At 46.1% G+C, this 22,647-nt stretch overlaps 1 protein-coding gene across 5 annotated transcripts in view; it reads right to left on the minus strand.

Moving 5' to 3' along the window:
• PRICKLE2 (prickle planar cell polarity protein 2) overlaps positions 1-22,647 on the minus strand; it is a 342,670-nt gene that overhangs the window by 18,235 nt on the left and 301,788 nt on the right. For all 5 annotated transcript variants that reach the window (XM_074313240.2, XM_074313239.2, XM_019728352.3 and 2 more), the window contains one exon: positions 20,684-21,556. In XM_074313240.2, coding sequence (XP_074169341.2) covers positions 20,684-21,556 — 873 coding nt within the window. The remainder of the gene's footprint in view (positions 1-20,683; positions 21,557-22,647) is intronic.

The following is a 22,647-nucleotide window of genomic DNA, read 5'->3' on the forward strand; positions in this document are numbered from 1 at the left end:
GAGAGGGACGTTTTGATCAAGGCAGAAGGGAGAGAAAGGAGAGGTACTGGAGAGCTGCCAGAGGTCAGACATGAAAACACTCAGGGGTTCTTAGACAGTCAGGGAACATTTAGGGGTGCAGTTCATTGATAGAAAGAAAAGAAAAAGAGAGAAACCTAAACCAAAGATTTGCCGACTTCGTCATTTTTCATTTGTGGAAACCGACGGAGAGGTCTCAAGTGGATCGTGTAGGTCCTGGTACCCTGCGCTTTGAAAGTTATAACCAAACGGCCAAGGCTCAGTGTATAACAGAGCACAGTCCTGTGTCAGAACCAGCAAGGGTGGGGGGGGCTTCTTTAAATGCAGTTTTCTGGTTCCTGTCCCAGACTTCCTGCATTGGAACTTCTGGGAGTGGGGGCTCCAGAATCTGCATTTTCTTGATTCTGGTGCCTTGGAAAATAAAATAAACCCCACTGCTTTGAAGTCATGTGAGTGTGAATAAGCAAACAGGTCCCCAGCACCAGTTCCCCTCACTTACAGGCAACCTTGGAATTCAGTCTGTTATGTAACTACCTCACCAGCGCCAAGCAAGGTACGAGGATTCTGTGACCCGCCAAACCCCAAGCCACTGTCAGACGCAGGATTTCCAGGACAATTTGTTACCTTTCCTGCCAGATCTTGGCTGGCGAAGACTGATGACTTAATTCCCAGGCCCCTGTCACTAAGTGTGGTCCCTGTGCCAACCCAGTGAGGGTGATGGCACCCCAGCTCCCCTGGAAACTGTTCAGATGGCTGGCACCTGAGAAACCTGTCAGGATGCTGGAGACCGGTAGGGAGGGAGGAATGCAGTTGGTGTGGCTCCAACTCTTGGGTCATCAGAGCTGTTCTCTGCTCTGCGAGCACTTAAAACCCCCAAATATCCGAGCAGGTGGGTGCCCACCCTCCACATGCTGTGCAATCGTCGTCCTGAAGCAGGATTTTGTCCTCCCAAGCACCCAGCTCAGAGCTCCGAGTCTTTTGATAGAAGTACACATTTATACAAGCAGGTCATTTGGTTACATCCATAGAAACCTGCAATGTGCACGTCCCTCGATCCAGAAATCTCACGTCTAGAATTTATGCTGTGGAAAAACTTTAACAAGCACACAAACTCAAGGAAAAAGATGTTCACGGAAACACAAATTTTAACAGTGAAAAATGTGAAAAAAACACCCACTATCCAGCCATAGGGATTGTGTTAAAAGAATGACGGTGGTACAATCATACAGTGAAATACTACAGAGCTTCATGCGAGTTAGCGCTATCAGACATGTACCAAGAGGGGAAAGGTGAACAGGTACACTGGTAAGTGAAAAATCAAATGACAAAATGGGGTGATAACTTTTTCCTTTGCAATTATGTATTTGTCAGTGTATGCCCAGAGACAAATACTAAAGGAATAGTGGTGAGGGAAGGAAACTATGGGACAATTTCAATTTATACAGGATATATTTCTATAGTTTTGTAATTAAAAATACTATTTTTGTATGTAATTAGAGAAGACAATAAAATTACATGGAAAAGTAACCCCTTTCACGTTAGCCTACCCCCCATGAGAACTAGATACAAGATCCTTTCTCTGGAGCTGAAACGGAGCCTGGCACAAGAATATTAAGCACAAAGGCTACTATTTCTGGGACATTGTGAGGCACAGCAAAGAAAATACATTCCTCCCCAAATCTTGTGCTAAGTTACTCAGCTGTTTCATGGCTGAAAATACCTGGAGCTCACAGGGGAGGCCTGAAAAACCAGGGCAGGCAGTTGCAGATCTCAAGCCATCCTCCTCCACCCACATCTTTACCCCAAAGCTCTGAACCCAAACAAAGGACCCACTTCCTCTGCAGCTGGTTTTAAGTAGCAGCCACACGTTCACTGTCCTGTGGTCACCACTATGGGCCACATGATGCCGCATGAGGCAGTTTGCAGAATCGGTCACAGGCGCTGGACTCTGGCTGCCTCGCGGCAGCCATGCGATCTTGGGCAAATCTCTTAAACTCTCTAAGCCTCTGTTTTCTCATCTGTAAAATGGAGGCTCATTTATTCAACAACAATTTCATGCATGCCTACTATGTGTCAGATTACGAAATGCCTACTATGTGTCTGGCAGCGCTCCAGCTACTGGGGCAACAAGTGAGGGAGATAATAAACAAAATAAGCAATAAAATATATACTATATCAAAGGGTGTTACGTGCTATACAGAAAGATAAGGTGGGGAAGAGAAGGAGGGGCTACACTAGGGATAAGAACAGACTCCACCCTCACAAAATGCGCTAATGCACATAACGCTTTAGCAGAGCCCCATCCCATAGAAACTACTCAGTGACTCTTGCCATTACCTCCACCACTATTATCACCACCATTGCCCACCTGCCCCCATCCCCTCTGCAGCAAGTCCTGTCCTGTGTAAGATTTTCTCCATTGTTATTTCACAAGAGGTACCCTTCTGAATATTTACCATGGCAAGGCATGCTGCTGGGCAGTTTTATTAGGCTGGTGCCAAAGTAATTGTGGTTTAAAAGGTTAAAAACAATTGCAAAAACCGCAATTACTTTTGCACCAACCTAACACATATACAACCTCATTTGATTCCTATGAAGCCCCTAAGAGTAGGTATTGTAATTCCCATTTTTTCAAAAGAGGAATCTGAGGCTCAGAGAGATTGGGGCCTTCTCCCCTCAGATCACAGAGGTAACATTCTGGTTAGCCTAACAGGAGGCAGAGCTTTTCTGCCTCCCAGGCCAGAAAGCTTTCTCTCTCGGTCCCATTTTGTGATTTGGGGTCTCCCAATCTAACAGACTCAGGAAGAGGGCAGCAGACACCGATTAAACTGGAAGTCTCAACCAGGGAGTGGGGGTTAAGTGGGAGCAGACGGATTGAACCATTGAGGTCTGTCTCCGGGTGATTTCCTTATCTTTGATATGATTTAAGAAGTTCCCCTTCTTTCCTTTTCTCTGCAGTTTGCAGCATTCAGGCTGCTCCCATGGAAAGAGCCTCCATCCTTACACGGAAGGGGGTGTTGGTGGTGAAGAGGGAAAGCAGACAGAGGAGGCAGGCCTGGCGTGGTCTGAGAGCGCCCACCTGCTTTCTCCATGCCTGGAGCCATGAACACCCGCTGCTGGTCCAGCACAGAAATGGACTTCTCCACAGGCAAAAAGAAACTTCTGAAGACAGATTCAACCTCTGCTGCTAACGTGATGAAGTGATTTTGACAAAGTCAAAACCCAGGGATTATCAAAGCGGGGGATTGGAGTGGCTATTGCGTTCCCAGGTCAAGGGAGAGAAGTAGAGGAAGGGAGGGCATGGGCCCTTTAAAAAGCACATTGAATCTTCTAATAATCACATTAATGATTCTTTTCACAGTACAAACTGAAAAAAGGTCGCTTAGCAGTTTTGGGCTATGGCAGGGATGCTGAACCTGGGCACTACTGACATTTGGGGCCAGGTAATTCTGGTGTGGGGGTGGGGCACTACACTGTAGGATGTTTAGCGGTATCCCTGGCTTCTAGTCACTAGATTCCAGTAGCATCCCACACTCTGTTGTGACAACTCAAACATCCCAGACACTGCTAATGTCGCCTGGGACTAAAATCACCCTGGTTGAGAACCACAGGGTTACGGTTAAAAGTATAGGACTCAACCCCTGGGACCTGAGTTCAAGCCATCTGCTGGGTGGTGATGCTGAACATGTTACTCAATTTCTTGGGCTTTCTCTGTGAAGACAACACGACACACAGGCTTCACAGTGTCATTATAAAGATTAACTAAGAAACGTCTACATTAGTAGTTAACACAATGGCCCACCCGAGAGGCTTCACAGCTCTCAGCTCTATTTATGACCGTAGATGACTGCCATCTTGGGGCTGCACAGAGGATACGCTCTGGACAAGAGACTGGGATGCAGACAGTCAAAAACTCCAGTGGGGTGCGGGTGTGAGAGTCTCCTGTTTAGTTTGTTAAAAAGAGGGTATGCCTTCTTAAAAATAAACAAACAAAAGTGAAGAGACACTGGTCTGAACCATTGACGTTGCAAGTTGAGTTGCAGAGGATCTTATCTATTAGGATGAGGAAAAACAATGAGCAGGAGGAAGAAGGGGTGAGACCCGCCTGTCTCAGCTGGGCACCCTAATCTTGCAATGGCAGCTGCTGAGGTTGTTTTGGCTGAGCCTGGCTGGTGCCCTGGCTGCTGTGGATGCCATATGTGCTGGGCAGCTGTGAGGAAGGACACAAACAATGAAAACGGGTGGAAGATGATTTTTCGAGGTGCTTGTGGCAGTTGGCTGCCCCTGCCCCTTCTGGCTTCATCTGCTCATGTCTCTCTAGAGTACCCTTCCCATCAGAGAAAGATCTGAGCTTTGTGTAAACTCCCTATTCTCAGCCAAGATTTAAGGGCTGATGTCGCCAAGAGCCCCCTCCTTCTCCTTCAAGGGCTTTCATTTTATGGAAGGAAATATGGAGTAGTGGTTCATGTGTAGGCTGGCAAAACCCCTTCGGCCATTCACCAACTATGTGATCTTAAGTTCTTTGATCATTAGTTTCCTCATCTCCAAGATGTGGATAATGGTCATAATTGTTGCTGTTTGTTATAGTTCTCTTGAGTTTTCCACTTGAGTCCTTAGCTATAACAGTATCAAAATACATGGATCCTGAGATTATTCCACATCTCTGTTGATGATGAAAACAGCAAATGTTTTTGAGTCTGAGCTAGGCATTATATTAAGTGATCTTTCATTTAACTCTATGAAAGGGTTGTTATAGGTGAGAAGGTTCAGGCTGAAAGAGTTTAGGTAATTTGCTCAAGGTTACTAAGCTGGTCACAGACACAGCCAAGAGTTGAACAGTGGTCTGACACTCGAGACGATCATCTTAGTGGCATTTCTAGGTGCTTCGGGATTAGGCAGAGCAAGGATGTTACCAGAGAGCATTTTGTACACTCAAATGAGCACTGTCTCCCTTAGGATGTGTGCTACTTCACAGACAGAGGCAGAAAGGGCCAAACTAGGGCAATGGAAGCAGAGCCGCCCACAAATCACCCCGGAAGCTTGAAACATACAGGTCTGAACAATGAAGTTTGTGAGCTCATCCTAGAAAAAGTGCTACACAACTCATTGCTGAACATCACTACAGTCACCTTCGAAGTACTCCCTCGGGGAAGCTACCGTGTTTCCCCGAAAACAAGACCTAGCTGGACAATCATCTCTAATGTGTCTTTTGGAGCAAAAATTAATATAAGACCCAGTCTTATTTTACTATAATATTAGACCGGGTATAATATAATATAATATAATATAATATAATATAATATAATATAATACCAGGTCTTTTATTAATTTTTGCTCCAAATGACGCATTAGAGCTGATTGTCAGGCTAGGTCTTATTTTCAAGGAAGCAGGGTATGCACTGATGCCAGGGCCTAGTCCACCCTTCCAAGCAATTTTGGAACTCTTTTCCTGGAATGGCCATCAGAGCTGTTGTCATATTACCCTTGATGTCCTGAATGTCATCAAAATGTCTTCCTTTCACTATTTCCTTTATCTTCGGGTAAATACAGAAGTCATCGGGGCCAGATCAGGTGAGTAGGGAGGGTGTTCCAATACAGTTATTTGTTTACTGGCTAAAATCTCCCTCACAGACAGTGCCGTGCAAGCTGGTGCATTGTCGTGATGCCAGAGCCATGAATTGTTGGCAAAAAGTTCAGGTCGTCTAACTTTTTCCCGCAGCCTTTTCAGCACTTCCAAATAGTAAACTTGGTTAACTGTTTGTCCAGTTGGTACAAATCCATGATGAATAATCCCTCTGATATAAAAAACGTTAGCAACATCGTTACAACAAGTTCGCAAACTTAATCGTCAGACCTTGCACTTGATGAAGAATTTGGATTTGCCTTAATGCAGTAGTTCTCAATTTTGTCACCTCTGTAGAATTACTGGGAAGACTTCAAACATCCTTTCACCCTTAGGTCAAACGTTAGAACAGTTAAATTGGAAATTTTGGGGTAGGCCCAGGCATCAGTATTTTTTTACACTCCATGTGTCACCAAGATTGAGAACCAGTGTCTGAGTATTTTAGCGTGTACGTTCCATCTTTCCAATAGGTGCCCAATCAAACTCTCTTAGAAGAGATGGAGAAGACCTGGTGACAATTTTCTTTAGAATGTGTGTGAAGTATTTAATCTAAACAATGTGACTTTGAGAAGCGAATTCCCATGAGGAATTGGCTCCCATATCCATGTTAACCAGAACAAAGGTGATGGCAGCCAAGGGCCTCAAATACGTGAGGACTCTGGAGATCTGTAAGGACAAGCCTCAGTCAGTGGTCACCGAATTGGTCCGAAATTGTGACCTCACTTGGTCTCCTCTCTTGCCTTAATACTGTGATGACCTTGTAGAAGGACAATGTCACATGATGATTTGGCACCAACAATGCAGAATCTTCCTGCTGAACTCCTGTACCTTGGCCTGAGAAAGGGATTTTGAGGAAAGGTGAAAGGATAGAGCTCTTTGAAGTTTAGGTGAAAGGCTTCTATAATTATCGCAATATCTACCTGGGAGAAATGGCAACTGCTCAGTCTTCTTTAGGACCAATGGACAGATCTAAAGAGCCCTGGAGTCTGTCGGCCATGGCCAACACTGGCTAATTTGTGCAATAAAAAAAGAAGGGGATTTATGAATCATATTTCTGTTTTGCCATATGTTTCCAAGGCTTACTGTTTACTTAAGGAAAGGCTTTTGCTTTAATCAGATTCATATATTAGTTGTTTGGCTAAGCGAGGATACCTGGGGTAAAATTCAAATGTACCACGTAAATGAAATCCAGGAAATGACCAAGGCAGAAGTCAGCACTGAAAGGAAAAATACGCTATAGCAATAGAAATGCCAACAGAAAGAGTTTACAGGGTTATTTTTTGGTTTTGTTTTTTAGTTTTGTCACAAAATAGTTTTGGTTTAAATGGTGTGCTCTTCCCCCACTCTCCCCAACACACATGATATTTTTGACCTAATGCTTCTTTGTACTCTTGCATTTGCTTCCTCAACCCACTCGGCAAGTTATCTTCCTTTTTGTACTCTAAGACACTCCACTGAAAAAGGGGACCAGGGCAGTGTTCTCAGAGGAATTCCAAGAGGTTGAATTTGAGCCAGCAATAACATGTGAGTGCTTCACAGCTCTAAGTATAGCTGTCTCCCTCTTGACCAGGACATTCTCATCACACTGGCCTGCTTTCAGTTTCTGGAACTGCACAAGTTCTCTGTTGCCACAGGGCCTTTGCATATGCTATTCCTAAAGCCAATGATCTCCTTCCTGTCCTCCTCCCCTCTTTTGCAAGGTCAAGTCCTTCTCAGCCAATTCTTAGCTTAAATATCAATCACTCCAGAGAGCTTCCTTGACCACCCTTTTTAGGTACTTAACTCTCAATATTCTCTATTCTTTTCCCTGCTCATTTATTTCATAACACATATCACAATCAGTCCTTATGTGTGTGTTTGCATAGCCTCTGCTAGATTATAAACCATCTCCACCCTGTTCTTTCTTAGAACTGTGCCAATGGCTGGCTCTCTTACCCTCTGGCTTCTAGTTGGGTTTGACTCATGGGCGAGATCAGAGGCCAGAAAGTGAGTTATCTCAGGTTATTTACTACCCTGGTGTCCTCCGCCAGGCTGCAGGTTGGCTGTAGTTCGCTCGCTAAGGCCTCAGTTCCTACCCAGTGGCCCTCCTTCATTAGACTTTAATTAACCTCTGAATATGCCATCTGTTTCCTGCTGGGGCCTTGACCCACACAGGGACTGGGTCTGATTTATTCAGCAACGTATACTTGGCAGCTAGCAGAGGGCCTGGCACGTGGTAGGCACTCAATAAATATTTGTTGAGTAAATGAATATAAAACAACTCAGAATCAAAAATTTTAAAATATCTTTCTCTTTCCTATTCTTTTTGTTCCCCCCAAATCCTGTCTCAAACTCTGGCATAGAAAACAGATAAACAGGGTTGTTGGGATTGTGGGTGCGTGGGGGAGACACACCAGCACAGCTCCCATTTAAATGGCAACTCTAGAAACGCAGCCCATTAGAGATGTATTTTGGGGGGATGCCATAAGGGAGGATGTGGCATCTTATGCAGTTTCTCCAGCTGAGATGCACAGTCAGGGGCTGGGCTGACAGCAAATGATATTTACGTTTCAATGTTACCAGGAGGACTTTGGGTTCCATGCTGGATGGCAAATAGGGGTGGAGGGGCGGAGTGGGGATGGCACTTCTGTGAACCCACTAAGAGTGTCTAAAATTTTCCTTTTGTAGCAGTTCTGGGGCTCAGAGGAAACCTGGAATAAAAAATGTTCTCTAATCTGATGTGTTCCATCCAATACTGCCAGATAAAGGTGTGTCAGATGTCCCTACAAACTGCCTCCCCACCACCCCACCGCCCACCCGCATAAACAGCTTCAGAGGGCAGAAGTGAAAGAGGAAGCCATCCGCTTCTTGGGCAGCCCTAATCATGAGCAGAAAGAGAGCCACAAAGGACAATAGTCAGGTGACAGAAAGTCTGCACTTCTCCTGGTCAGTTTACTCAAGGAGGAACAGCTTTGGGATGCAACAAGGAGAGCTTTATGAGAACCTGGGGCCAGGCTGGAGTCCCTCTCCCTGCAGAGGGGCCCAAGCTTGAAACAGGTCTGCAGACAAGGGCTTGGCAGGGCTTCTTTCTGGAGCTGATAATGATCTCAACAGAAAACTTCCATTGTTGTACTCTCCCCATTGTCTTCCTAGTTCCGGGCCCAAAGCTGGGCCTGCATCTCATCCACAGACTCAAAGAACAAATTAACTCCTCTAAACTGTGGCAAATGGGAATTCTCTGAGAAGTTAATTGATACTGGGGGGCGGGGGAAGCAGTGAAGCAAAGACTGAGGTGTGGGAGCAGTCAGCTTTCGTGGGGAGGCCCGTTCCATTAGCATTAATAGGTGGTACATGGGTATAATTAGGCCACAGATTCTGTAGCCTCTTTTAACTCAGACAAGGTTGGAAAATGAGATTCAAGAAGAAAGGGTTTATCTTTTCTGGCTGCTAGCATTCCTGAAGACCCGAGGCACAGAATTCCCCAGTTGTGGGTGTCAGCATGTGTCTGGATCACTGACATCTACAGAACCACCAAGCCTCCCGCTCCTCAGTTGGTTCCAGTCCTTTCCTTCTATCCCTGTCTATTATAATGATATCTAAGTTCCATTCAATCTTCCTTCTCCCTAGCAAGTGAGCAATGGGCTGAGACAGAATTAAAAGGAAGGTGGTAGGAGGTCGTATCTTTGGGGCACCTAATAGTAAGAGTAATAATAACTCTCAAATATTGAGGTTGCCTCGTGCCAGGCGTGCAATTAAGTGCTTTCTGCATATTACCTCATGCTTCACAACAGCCCCATGTGGCAGACATTTACATTTACTCTCAAGGAAGCTGAGGGACTGAAGAGATTGAAGCCATTTGCCTGAGGTCACACAGCTAGAGAGGGTGGGATTTCAACCAGGTCTGTTTGATCCTTAAACATTAAGCCCCAATGTGCACTGCAGCTGAGGTCAGACCAAAGTTAAAAGACTTCTTTCAGCTGCAGACAAGGCTTCTGCAATGTCCAGTCAGGCAGGCCCTTCATATGACAGCATGCCCTCCTCAGATTCGGTTCTGCCTGGCTTCAGTGGGGGCTGGTGGTTTCCAGTGGAATGCCCTGTGTCTAGACCAGGCTTTCTCCGTCTTGGCACTGCTGGTTTATGGGGTTGGAAAATTCTTTGCTGGGAGGGAAGGCGCTGTCCTGCACATTGTAGGATGTTTAGCAGTACCCCGACTTCTACCCACTAGAAGTCAGTTCCACCCTGCACCCCAAGCTATGCCAACCAAAAATGTCTTTAAACATTGCCAAATGTCCCCTCGGTGCAAAATCCCCACTGCTGAAAACCTCTGATTTAGACCCCCACTCACATTGGGCAGTGTTTGCAAATGAGTGCGCATTGCAGGTAAAGGGTATTTCCCCCCGATCATTTTACCTACGACTCAGGAGCCAAGGATAAAGAAAGAAATAAAAAGGATGAGGTATTCTAGGCTGTTCTCATCTCCTTTCCTCTCTCATCCTGCTCTGAGCGCAATCTGCTCCCAAGGAAAAGACACAAGAAGAGCCTGAAACAGACATCTCTGCCTTTTAAAATCAGCACTTCTGATTTGAAAGGCAGCCATCAGGAAGTCTGCTCCTGCCAGGATGTGAAACTCTGGCAAGATCCAGACCGCTTGCTGCTCGCACGATGGAGCCATTGCTAGGGACACTCACCATAAGCACCTCAGAATCGGAAGTGAGTCCCCATGGGTGTCCTTGGACTGGTAACACTCTCACAGATGCAGATCTGACTGGACAGGAGGACTGACTCCAAGAAGAATCCCTGGGACTTCGCACAGCTGAGAGTCAAGGATTTGTTCCAAGAAAAGGCCCAGAGAACAGAAATGCACAGAGGGCAGTTCCTACCCCTTTGTGCAAGGAGCAAAAGGAACTCGTTTTTGCCAGCACTCCTTGTGCGTGGCAAAAATAAGAGAAAAGAGAAGACAGGAGCTGGATGGTCTGCAAACTGCAAACCAAACCCTTGGGTAGCCAAGAGTTGAGAAAGGCTATTTTCTGCAACAGAGAAAAAGAATGGGGGAAATATGCCCTCTTTAGCTAAGTGGATGGGGAATTCAGCACGGCACTTTTAAGCTGTTAAAAGTTTTTCTAGCAAAGAAAACACTAGGCTTTCTCTTAGTAATTTTGTGTTGGAAGACAAAGACTTTATCTTCTAGACAGTGCCCCGCCTGTTTGCTCAGCCTGATTTGTGACAGCTGCCTCCCAGAAACATGTCATGGTCTGGTTTTGATTTGGGAAGGGCAGGCTGGAGGAGATGCCTGGGAGAACACACACACACACACACACACACACACACACACACACACACACACACACACACACCCCACCTGGGTATTCAAGGTGTTGCTGGCAAAACAATTGAGGAGGGCTGGTGAAAATTATTCTAGGTTAAATAAATAAGACGGCAACCAACTTCAAATTCTTGCGCAACTGTGGTTTCATGGTATTGATTTAGAACTGAAACGTGCCCTACATGAAGAAGAGTGTGTCACTCATTGTCCACTTTTGATGCTGCATTCAGTGACAATACCAAAACCACTCGGCAAGTATTACCCGCTTTCATATTTAATCCATGCTATGTAATTAAGGAATATACGGTCCATATGTTTCAGAGGGTGTGCTCTTAGCTCATTAAGGTGCTATTTTCTGTACCAGGAGTTATTTGATGGCAGGAACATCTTCAGAGCTTTTCATAAGAAGCATAATCAAATTTTTCTTTTGTCTAAACAGGAGTCTGAACTCAGGGCTAAGAGGGATGCAAAAGGGCACTGGAGGAGAGATGAAGATTCTGACCATAGACGAGATGGTAAGTACAGGTGATCACTCAGGTAAAGGTGAGGAGCCTGGCTTTCTCTAGCTCAATAGTCCTCAACCTTAGTGGGCCTAAGTGTTCTCAGAGTGGGGAGGTGGGCGGCACTTGTTAGAAATGCTGATTCCCAGGTACGAGCCCTGAGAAAGTCTGTCTGTGAGTCTGGGATGGGGCCCAAGAATCTGCATTGTTGACAAGCATCCTTGATGAATATAATGTAGGTGGTTCCTGGATTACTCTAATTGACGGAGTGGATGGGTGACTGTTTACATGGAGAAATACACTCGTAAAAGCTGGCTACAGGTGGCTTGTATTAGGAAGTGGGGTTTTAATCACATTAATTTTTCCAGTGCTCCAGGAGACCCTTCATATATGGGTTGAAGGGGAAGGAGTGGTTGTTGGCACAGAATCGCTGACAGGCCTCGCCTGCCACCAGGACACTTTGTAGAGGAGATGCTAAAGGGGCTTTTCCAAGTGAGTAAGTTATCGAGAAGGTCAAGGGCCTGAGAGCCACGGAGTCAAAATATTTAGAAGGTTTGATTATGTTTATAAGGAAAGGGGGTAAAAAAGTTTTTGTTGATGGAAATAAAAGGAAATCAAGATTTAAACACAAATCCGTTTGGAAATTGCCTCAATGTCTAGTTCAAGAGATGTGGTAACATCCATTCAACTGAATATTAATGCAGGCATTAAAAATGATGGTTACAGAAGCTATAAAAATAAGCTGATGCCAGAAAGCAACTGATGAAATTCAGGGCCCACAATATTCAGTATATTCGCAACACAGAAAAAATAACTCACCAGTATACTGGAAAAAAAAAATTGAAAATTCACCAAAATATTAACACTAGTCGAGTGGTGAGAGTTTGGATATTGTTTCCCTACTTCTTTTTTCTTAATTTTCCTCTTCTACATTTTCCTAACTTCCCATACAAAAAAAAAACAACACAAAAAATCATAAAAATCTGAGTTTCAAAGTCATTTTCTAGTGGTCAAGAGCTACCTCATTTCCTTTTGTGAGATTCCCAAATTGAAAGGTTCTAAGAGAAATGTATACACATTCTTTAAAAATCCACTCACTCTATGAAATAAATGTTCCACCAGTCTGAAGAGCCTCCACCCTGGACCCATTATTCAAGGGTTGCCTTTTCAGTAATAAAATGAATAAAATCAGCAATCTTTTCTCTCCTGTCAGCAGCCACGGTTACTTACTCTGGGCACAGATGACTGCTCACGCCCAAGGAGGTTATAAATAAGCCTCCTGAATGGTTATTAAAAACCAGGACACTGGAAAAATTCCTCCGAACCCAGAAAATGTCAGTGAGACCATGACATGTAGCAGGAGTGCATTGCATCAGCCTCTGGTTTGGGCTCTCTCCATCTGTCCACTGTGCTCCGACTCTCCCACCTGGCTCTGAGATATCCTCTGCTTCCCCACATACCAGGAAATGAACTCAGAAATAGAAATAAGAGACGAACAGATTCTCCCATGACTTTTACTCTGCTGGTTTTCATCTGGCCCCTGGTATATGAGCCTAGTTCAGAGCTATGAAATGCCCCCAGGAGGGCACGGCTTCCTTGAAGAGCACAGAGGAAGTCGCCCCATGGGACCAGTCAGGAGGTATTCCTGAATCAAATCCTAAACACAGCGAGAGGGTTCAGCTCCATCCAACCTGCCCCTCCAAAATATCTCCTTGCTGGCCTGAAACCCCCACATTAAAATCACCACAGCAACATGCCTCAAAGACCAGAGATTTGACTCCAGAAAACCATGGCTGACATACATAATGGACATATGAAGCCAAGTTCAAATGGTGGGGCTTCTGGAGGAAGGAACCAGAGCAGGGGAGTCAGCCAAGATGGGGGGATCCCTAGGGTTCAGTAGGAGACCGCTGTGATTTTTACTTCCTTGCAACACAATCCTTCTTCCTTTGAAGACACGACCTTGATTTGCCTGTGAGAAGCCCCCCATCTCTATTCTCAATCCCTGAATTATTTTGGCCTTGACCCCACTGCCTGGTTCCCAGGATGGGTATGTCACTGAGGCCTGGCCAATCAGAGCAATCATCCACCCTGACCACAGGAGTTAATTTAACAATGATCAGGTGACCCAACTCAGGTAATTGCAACTTAATTCTGGGACTTTGGGGACACTATTAAGAAAGAGCAGTTCCTAGTCCCCTTCACCTAATGCCAAGGAATGTTGTTGGCCTAAAGCTGAGATAGCCATTTGTGCAGCCCCTAAGAAGAGCCTGCCTAGAATGAAGCCATTATAGAGCAAACAAGAACTGAGAGAAGGAAAGCAGCTGAGTGCGGATGCCATCAGGCCTGATGACACCTGCATCCAGCTGTGCTTGGAACCAAAAATCTGTGAACTTTGGAGTTACTTGATTTAAGAAATATTCTGTTTGTTTACACCAGTTGAAGTTGGAATTCTGACACTTGCAAACAAGACTTCTGTAATTCCAATGAACGAAGACAATCTCAATGCATTTCTCAAGTAGACCCCAGGCCAGCCCAGGGCCAACGCACAGGACTCAAGGTAGATTCGAGGTTCTCAAATCTGGGAAACCAGACTGGGCCACACATCTTCCCCAGGGGAGGGAATGAACAAAAAGATCTGGACTGTGCAATATATGAGCACGGCTGAGGTGTGGCCACACAAGTACTGGGCGCCAGCTGGTTAGGAGGTCTTACCCAACAATTTAAATAAAGAAACTGGGTTAGAAGATGGATACCCAAGTTATGCAGAAGAATAAGAGAAATGTTCCTTCCCCCAAATTAAATATAGAAATGTTTTGCATTACAGGGATTAAAAAGCATTTCAGACATTCTTGGTAAAGGGAGCTGTTCCAGTTGTTTCAGACCCCTACACTGCTGTTTTCACATTCTTTTCCAGTTTCCAGCAACGCTGACAAATTCCCCCATCCCCCTCAGTAATAAGTGAGTCTCAGCATTGCACAACTACGTTTCCCTTGTCCAGGTGTGTAGGTGATGGGTGTTAACGGTGTGGACATGCCACAACAATGCCACACTGATCAAAGCCGGCAGGAGGCCCTTTCCGACTTCTGTTCCTGCTGCGTCTGCATATCCAGGTCACTGACACACACATACTTTCAGCTCATGCTGGCCTGGGTCAAAAAATCACAGAGCAGGCAAACTTGTATCCATTTCTGTTTTCAAATCGATCCTCTTGGGTCTCCCAGGACCCTTCTCTCAGGGGCCCTATAAACCTCTGCCAATTTCCTCTCCTAAGTCACCATCATCCCCTTATTTCAGTCTTCGCTCTGTTTACACTGTGGGTACTGCATCGTCATCTCTTTCCTGCGCTGCACAGTCTTGGATTCCCTCCTAATGGGTCTCCGGGCATCAGTACTTGCCCTCTTCTAATCAATTCCTCACATAGCTGCTGGAACCATCTTTTCAAAATGCAAATTAATCTTGCTACGTCCCTCCATGCTTGGCCTGCAACTTCAAGGGCTTTCCATTGTCCTTAGTGGAAAGGCCCAAACACTTCAAATATCCTAAACGCCTCTGTACTATCTAACCCTTGCCTTCCTTGCCTGCTCTCTGTGCTCCGCCCAGGTAGGGAGCCTTTTTTTAGTTCTTCATGCTTGCCATACATTCCTACCACAGGACCTTTGCACATGCTGCTCCTGCTGTCTGGAATATGCCTTCTATTCTCCAGTAAGCATCACTTTTTCAAGGTGCTATCTCTGATCTCCCTGACTCGGCCATATCCCTCTTTGTCTACCCTCCTAGCTCCACATTTGCCACAGATACAATTTTATATTGTGCGATTAGATTGTTACTATCTATTAAACGCCATTAGACTGTGAGGTGCAGGAGGGCAAGGCCCACATCCACTTTGGCTCAGCATGCATCTCCAGCACCTTGCACAGGCTGAGGCACCTACTAACAATAATAACAGCTACTATTAATTGAGTGCTTAGAGGGTATTAAGCACTGTCCTAAATTCCTTATAGGAATTAACTCATTTAATTCCCACAACAACCCTAACAAGGCACTGTTGTCATTCCATTTCAAGGATGAGGACACTGAGGCACAGAATAGATAAGCCAGTTGTCCAAGGTTACATAGGTATTAAACTACAAGGTCTAGTAGGCTGCTCTGCAGCTGCACTCTCATTTCTTCTGCTGTAACTCACAGGGTAAGCACTCAAGTCACAACTGCCAGCTGAACGAATGGACAGAAACCATCTTTCCCTTCCCTCACTCCCATACACACCTGCATTTCCTTCTCACAGGTGTCAGCTCTGTCTGACCCAACCACTTCTTACAGAATATGGCTGATCCTCGAGGAGGACCCGTATTCCCAGTCCCCTCACTCCACAAGGGGCCCTTCTGCAGGGGCCAGCTGATGGTCTCCAGCTGTCCTGTGGTGCGGCCTCTGCTGCAGCAACAAGTCCCAATTCCAACTCTGCACCAGGCCCCAGTGTGTGACCTGAACCCTGACCCTAATTTGCACTACAGCCTAATCTCTCCATCGGTGCCTCCTGCCTGGGAGCCAACTCTGGGACAGCTGCACTTGGCTCCTGTGTGTTTCCTGCCTCTGACCTGGGCACATCGGCTCGGACTGCCAGCTTTGCCTCCTGCCGTTCAGCGTTCATATGACATGCATGCTCTCAACCTTCCCTCCAGCCCTGCCAGAGCGAGACAGACATAACCACCAACTGGCTGCACAGGAAGAGGACTGTCCCTTCAGACAGTCATGATGCAAATCTCCTGACGGTGATCGGCTCCCTTCCTGTGAGGATGTAGACCAGGGAGGTTAAGAGCAGGGGTTCTGCAGACTACCACACCCAGCTCAGGGCCTGGCTGTCAGTGGGGACCGTGGGGAGGTCACAATGTCTATGAACTTTAGTATACCAATCTGTAAAATGGACATAATAGTCAGACTTATTTCACAGGGTGGTTGTGTTTAAAGCAATGTACTATGTGAAGTCACTAGCATGTCAGGTCAGTCAGTGGTCTAGTATGCTTGCTATCAGTTATTATCATCATCCACATCTGCTATGGTACGGTGGTTAAGGGCACTGGCTCTGGAGCGAGGATGCCCACGTTTGAATCCTGCTTCTCCACTTCCAAGCTGTGTGACCTCTCTGTGTTCCACTTATGTCACCTGTAAAATGGGAATAACACCTCTATCTACCTCATAGGGATGTGGTGAGTTAGTTCATGTAAAGTGCTCAGAATTATACCTAGTACATGATACACACCCAGTAATATTAGGTGTTGTTGTTATTACTATTTCAAATACTATGACCACCCAGTCTGCAAGCTGCTTTAGAGCTGTGTTCAGGGAATGGCGGGGTAAAGAGCTCCTGCCAGGCTCTCCACAATAGTGGTGTAAGTGCCGCCTGCCCGCCTGACTCACTCTCTGTGAGCATAAGGGATGGACTGTGTTTTCCAAGAAGAAACGGGACACTCCCAGTTCTAAACAAATCGGGAAGTGCCACAGCCCAGATCTGAAGCTGGCAAGCCAGTGGGACGATCTGTTTTTCCAGATCTGTTCTAAGGAAAAATGCTGCCCACAAAAAGATCATGCTTCATGCCAGATTAAACACTATAGACTATTCAATAAGATAATTTACTGACCATGGAAGAAAAAAAAATCTATTATCCTGCAATCTAGCTTTCACCCAAGGATCAAGGTGTTCTGTCTAAGCCTTTTGTGACACGTACTTGTTACTCATAGATCAGGATTCTAGGATTTAAAGATACACAGATAGTTCAGAATGCTGCCTTCTCAAAAGACTATTGAATTTTGTAGCAAAAGTCAAATGCAATGGTGAGGGTCTGGCAGCAATAAGACCAACTTCCCAAGTCTAGTCAATATCACGTCCTTAGTATATGCTGTGTGCCACATAGGATGTGAAAGGCTATTTATTTAGGGTCTGTTCTAGTGACAAAGATGATACAATGCTTTGACTATTTGCTACAATCTTTCTTCCACACTTTGTGTCTAACAGATCCATGGAAACATAGAACCATAAAATGGATTTCTTTAGCTTCCTGTTTCTCATGCTGTTCTCATGCTGGTTAGGAAAAAGAGGAGCCCGGGGGGGAACATTTTCAAACCTAAAAATAAATGCAAACCTGCGCAACTGGTGGATGCTGGGAAATGTCAGTAGCTTAAATATTCCTAGGGGCACCAGTATGTTTGAGATAAGAGAGTAATAATAAAAAATATCAGGTAATCATATAATGGTAAGGATCCTCTTATAGAGGATCATACGTCCACCAAGTATATTAATGAGTTTAAATACATTATCATTTAATTCTCTACAAAAACCCTACACAGGATATTAGTCATTAAATCCTATGGATGAAGAAATGGAGCTTTACAGAAGTTAAGTGACTTGTTCAAGGTCACAAAGTTCCTACATGATAAAGGCTGCAGAAATAGTGACTCCAGAACTAGTACTCCAAACCATTAATTTTTCAATTGAGAATCTGAAAAACTAGTGCTCCTGTGAGACCATCCAAAGAGACGAATGATGGGGTTAAAACTGTGCCCATCCTAATGGCTCACTCACGTCATCTGCGCTGTCCAGCAGAGCAGCTACCAGCTACATGTGGCTGTTGAAATTTAAACTGATTAAAAAGAAATGAAATTTAAAATTCAGTTCATTGTTGTTGGGCAGTTAAAAAGTGGCTAGTGCAGCTGATGACCTGAAATTTTAATTTCATTTAATTTTCACTAATTCAAATTTCAGTATTCACGCGTGGCCGAGGCTACCATATTGGGCAGTGCTGCTCTGAGGAACTTCTCTCAGCTATAACAGACTCGGTTCAGGGCTGCTTTCCCCAAATCTCAGAAACAGAGGGCCATTAGTTGAAGCAATGTGAAATTGCTTTGCCCAAGGAGCCACAGAAAATCATGGGGAAAAATTCCCTGCCTCTTCCTTAGGATCAGAGACTGTATGTTCTTCAAATTTACGTACCTCTGTGGTCTTTCCAACATTCCCAAACCCCCAGGTCTCAATTCCTCATAAGTCACAGTGTGAGGACATTAAATCGGAACAGACAAAACCAGGAACGACTGTTCTCTGACAATGTTTGCGTCAGCATCAGCAGGGAGCTGGTTAAAATGCAGGTTCCTGAGCCCCACCTTTAAAGAGTCTGAAGGGGGGGAGACGGCCTGGAGTCCATGTGTTAATAAAGCAGCCAATGAGTCTAGTGCAGGTGGTCCAGCTTCCAGAAACTGCTTCAGAGGCTGAATTACTTATTTATCTCCTGGCCTTTTAAACAATTATAGCACATAAATCTTGTGAGAATAGCACAAGCTGGGCTGGAAGCCAGGCAGTCATCACTCTGCGCTAATTGCTCACTTCTATGACATTGGCAAGGTGCTTAGTCACCAAGGCCTCGTTTTTTTTTTCTTTTCTTGTTTTTCTTTCCATCTGAAACATGGGGGTAAGGATATCAGCCATTTGTCCTCTAGGACAAATGAGAACACAGATGTGAAAGCATTTGAGGGGGACAAAAGTTAAAAACGTACTGTATAGATCTCCTGCAACTCAGAGACACATTGTGCTTGTTAGCAGAGAGTTTTAATAGATTTTACATTTTAAAAAACTCCACATTTTTAACTTGTCTGAAACAAGTGCAAGATTTGACAGCATGGGACTCCTATCAGACTGGCAGCCTGGTGTGATGAAGAGCTTTGCTCTGGGGTCACATGCACAGGTTCAAATTCCTGCTCCTCCTCCTAAAAGCTGGGTCAATCCTTCAGCCCCGAGCATCAGTTTCTTCAACTGTGAAATGAGAATTTTAACAGTCTATCTCTTTCATAGGGTTGTGATGAGTTAATTATGTGAGTTAATATTTATAAAGTGCTTAGAACAATGTTTGGCACATGGTAAGAGCTACAGAACTGTTAGTTGAATAAATAAATATCCCGGCACGTGGCAACGAGCAGCTGGAGCTGAGCAGCGGTTGTCCCCTGCAGATGGGACTGACATGTGCCAGTTTATCAGTCTCCACCCAGACACATCTGATGATGCGGTCCCTGTTGTAGGGGTAGATGTGTATCTCCCTCCTCGGGGGTCCTGTCCATAAGGGGCAGATACACTTAGTGCATCTTAGAAGGACTTCTGAAGCTATCGGTGGTGCAAGGCCAGTTTTTCATTCCCAATCCACTGTGGACGCATATGTGGCCTTCCTGAACATGACTATACACAGCACATGTGACATATGACTCACCCACGGGTTCTACAACACCGTCCCTGGTCTGCACCTGAGCCGATCCACGAGCCCACTGGGATTCCCTTGGATGCTGCAGCAAAGCCAAACTGCTCTAAGGGTTCCTAAACATCGTCATGTCAGTACTTATCTCGCTGAGGACTGTGACCGGCCCTGATCAGCGGACGACACTTTGCGTGCTGCCTTCTTAGGCATCATCTACACTAGTCTTCACATGCAGACACACCAGCAGGACGATCTGATGGCAGAGGGCAGGCAACGGGTTCATTCTCTCTCCCTCTCTCTCTCTCTCTCTCTCTCTCCCCCCTCCCCACGCCAGCCCCTCCCAGCCTACCTGCCTTCTTCTCTATCCACATTTCTTTGGTCTCTATCTGCACATTAAAACCAGCTCCGTAATGAGATTCGGGGGTTCGGAGCAGCCTTGGAGCTGCTGTGGATGCTCTGGTGTCCCAGGCAGCTCCAGGGTCTGTGAATACCGTCTGCAGCTCACAGCTGTCCCTTCTCCTGGATGCTGCTCTGGCCAACAGGCGCTGCCTTACCCTATGCCCACATCCACAACCTCATCCCCGAGTTGCTCTCGTGGCTCAAAGCCAATGACTGACTGACATGGTGGTACAAATGTCAGCGTTTTGTCACAAGAGGGAACCAACTATATGGTGGAGCATCCTCCAGAGCCCCTGTGGGGTCAGGCTGATGCTAGACTCAGGTCCAGACCTCATTCTTCACTTGGCTCCTCCCCCACCCTGCCCAGTTTCTCTCACTCCCCTTCCCTGAAGCTCGGCTCAACACATCACAGGCAACTTAATCTCTGCCTCAGGCTCTGCTTATAGGGAATCCGATCAAAGACAGAAGCCATCTGTCACTCGGGTTCACCTTCCCTAATGCCCTGTTGGAGGAGGGCACGTGGCTAGAACAACACTAAAACCCTGAAGAGCGGCCCCAGGTCACCCAGAGATCATCCACTGCTCTCGGTCTGCGGGCGGACAGAACCTACCTGTTGCATTAGACAGGGCCAGCGATTCCATGGAGCCCCGAGGGGTCTGCTCCGTGGGCGTCATGTCCTCAGTGTATTTCAGGGAGCTGATTGGATGGCGGGTTCGACACTGCTGAGTGGACATGCCCCCTTCTTCCTCCTCCTCTTCCTCATACTTGGGGACTTGGATGCTGCCTCGGGTTTCACTAAAGCTCTGACTGGACATGTCGCTGTAGCTCTCCTGGGATCTCAGCCTTCCCGGGTAGTAGTCCTCTCGACATTCCTTGATGAAGCTGCCGCCATGTCCCTTCATGGCCAGTGACGAGCTCCTTTTGGGGTTGCTGAAGTGCTTGGCCCACATGTCAGGCTGGGCCCCGGCCCCTTGCCCTCCTGGACTGTAGGAAGTTCTGATGTTGCACTGGCTGAGGAGCTGCAAAGGACTCTGGGACTGATTCTGCTCCATCTTGTTCCCGTAATGGTAGGGCTCGTCCCGGCTCCTCCAAATGGGGTCCCGGTTGAGGCTGGGTGTCTGGCTGGACAGGCTGAGCAGGTCCATCTGCATTGACAGGGGGTCCACGTCGGCTGACAGTCGGTTGGAACTCACCTGCAACTGGCTGTGCTGGGTCAGCATGGGCTCCTCTGTCTTGCCCTTGTTTTTGCCAATTTTGGCACTACGCCGGGACTCCTTGGCCCTGGCATTCTGGAAGGCTGAATCAGACGAGTCTGAGCCATTGGGGTCCTCCCCAGCACTGCAGGCCCGTGAGCAGAATATCTGGCCCTGTTTAGGGAGAAATGGCCGTCCAAGGAGGGATTTCTTGCAGTGAGCGCAGCAGAAACAGGTCTCAGTGGCGTGCCAGTGTTGGCCGTCATAGGTCATTTGGCCTTGGTCGATCCCTGAGGACAGAGAAGAGACACGGAAGAGGCTGACGAGCTGCTCAGAGTATCGCATGACAGTGTGAAACACACAGCTCCCTGGTGTGGCTCAGGGCTCCAGATGCAGCAGCGAATAAAATGTCATTAAATCAATGATCAGGCCCCCACATAAATGGTATTCATGATCTACTAGGAGAGCCCCTTGTTCTACTAGTCAGCTCCGTAACTCATTTGCTTTGGATACAGAGAAACTAGGTCAAAATGGCCTGTCCATAAATCTTTCTGCCTGGGACACAGTCCTCCAGACACATTGCAATAGTGATACTAACATATAATAAAGCAGACATTCTTTCAATGCTTTGCATATACATAAACTCATTTAACCCCTCCACTGTATGACTATATGAGGTAGGTTTCTATGATTTCCATTTTTCAGATGAGAAAACAGGCACAAAAAGGTTAAGTACCTTGCGTCACGTAAAACAGCCAAGAATCATAGGTGAGATCTGTGCCCAGGAAGTCTTGCCCCTCACCCTGACACTGGCACCGTCTCGTTCCCTCTACTTAGCGGTCTGCTCCAATGCCAACTCCTTGGAGAAGCTTCCTGCTTTCCCTACTTTCACATTCTCCACCCATGCCTGCTGTATTTTTCTTCATAGCATTAATACCGCTTGACATTTTATTACCTCATCTGCTTATTAGTTCTCGCTCCCACTGAGAGTGAAGCTCTGTGAGGACAGGGCCACTGAGTTTCTTTGGTATCTCTAGGAACATGGCCTGGTACATCATAGGGGCTTTTCATATGTTGAATGGATTGATAAATTGAATCCCATCACCAGTGTATGCCATTCCAAAGGGTAATCACTGTAGCAGCTCAGTGGCAAAGAAAAAAAAATTAGATTTCAGCTCTTGGTAAGGAAAAAGTTGGAAGTGGTTTGTCAACTATATCTCCCCTCCATAAGCATCCATACCTTTTGCTTAACTTCATCAGGGGAGGAAGAAACATTTCCTCCCCACGCCAGGGCTGTGCCTGCTTTACATAGTCTTGTTACACCCGTGTGCAGGAGCCTCCCACAGCCCCCGCTGTCCTTGCTTCTCAGCATCTCTTCTGC

The sequence above is a fragment of the Rhinolophus sinicus genome, chromosome 5 (assembly GCF_057876585.1).
Source record: "Rhinolophus sinicus isolate RSI-liver-muscle chromosome 5, RSI-T2T, whole genome shotgun sequence".
NCBI classification, from domain to species: domain Eukaryota; kingdom Metazoa; phylum Chordata; class Mammalia; order Chiroptera; family Rhinolophidae; genus Rhinolophus; species Rhinolophus sinicus.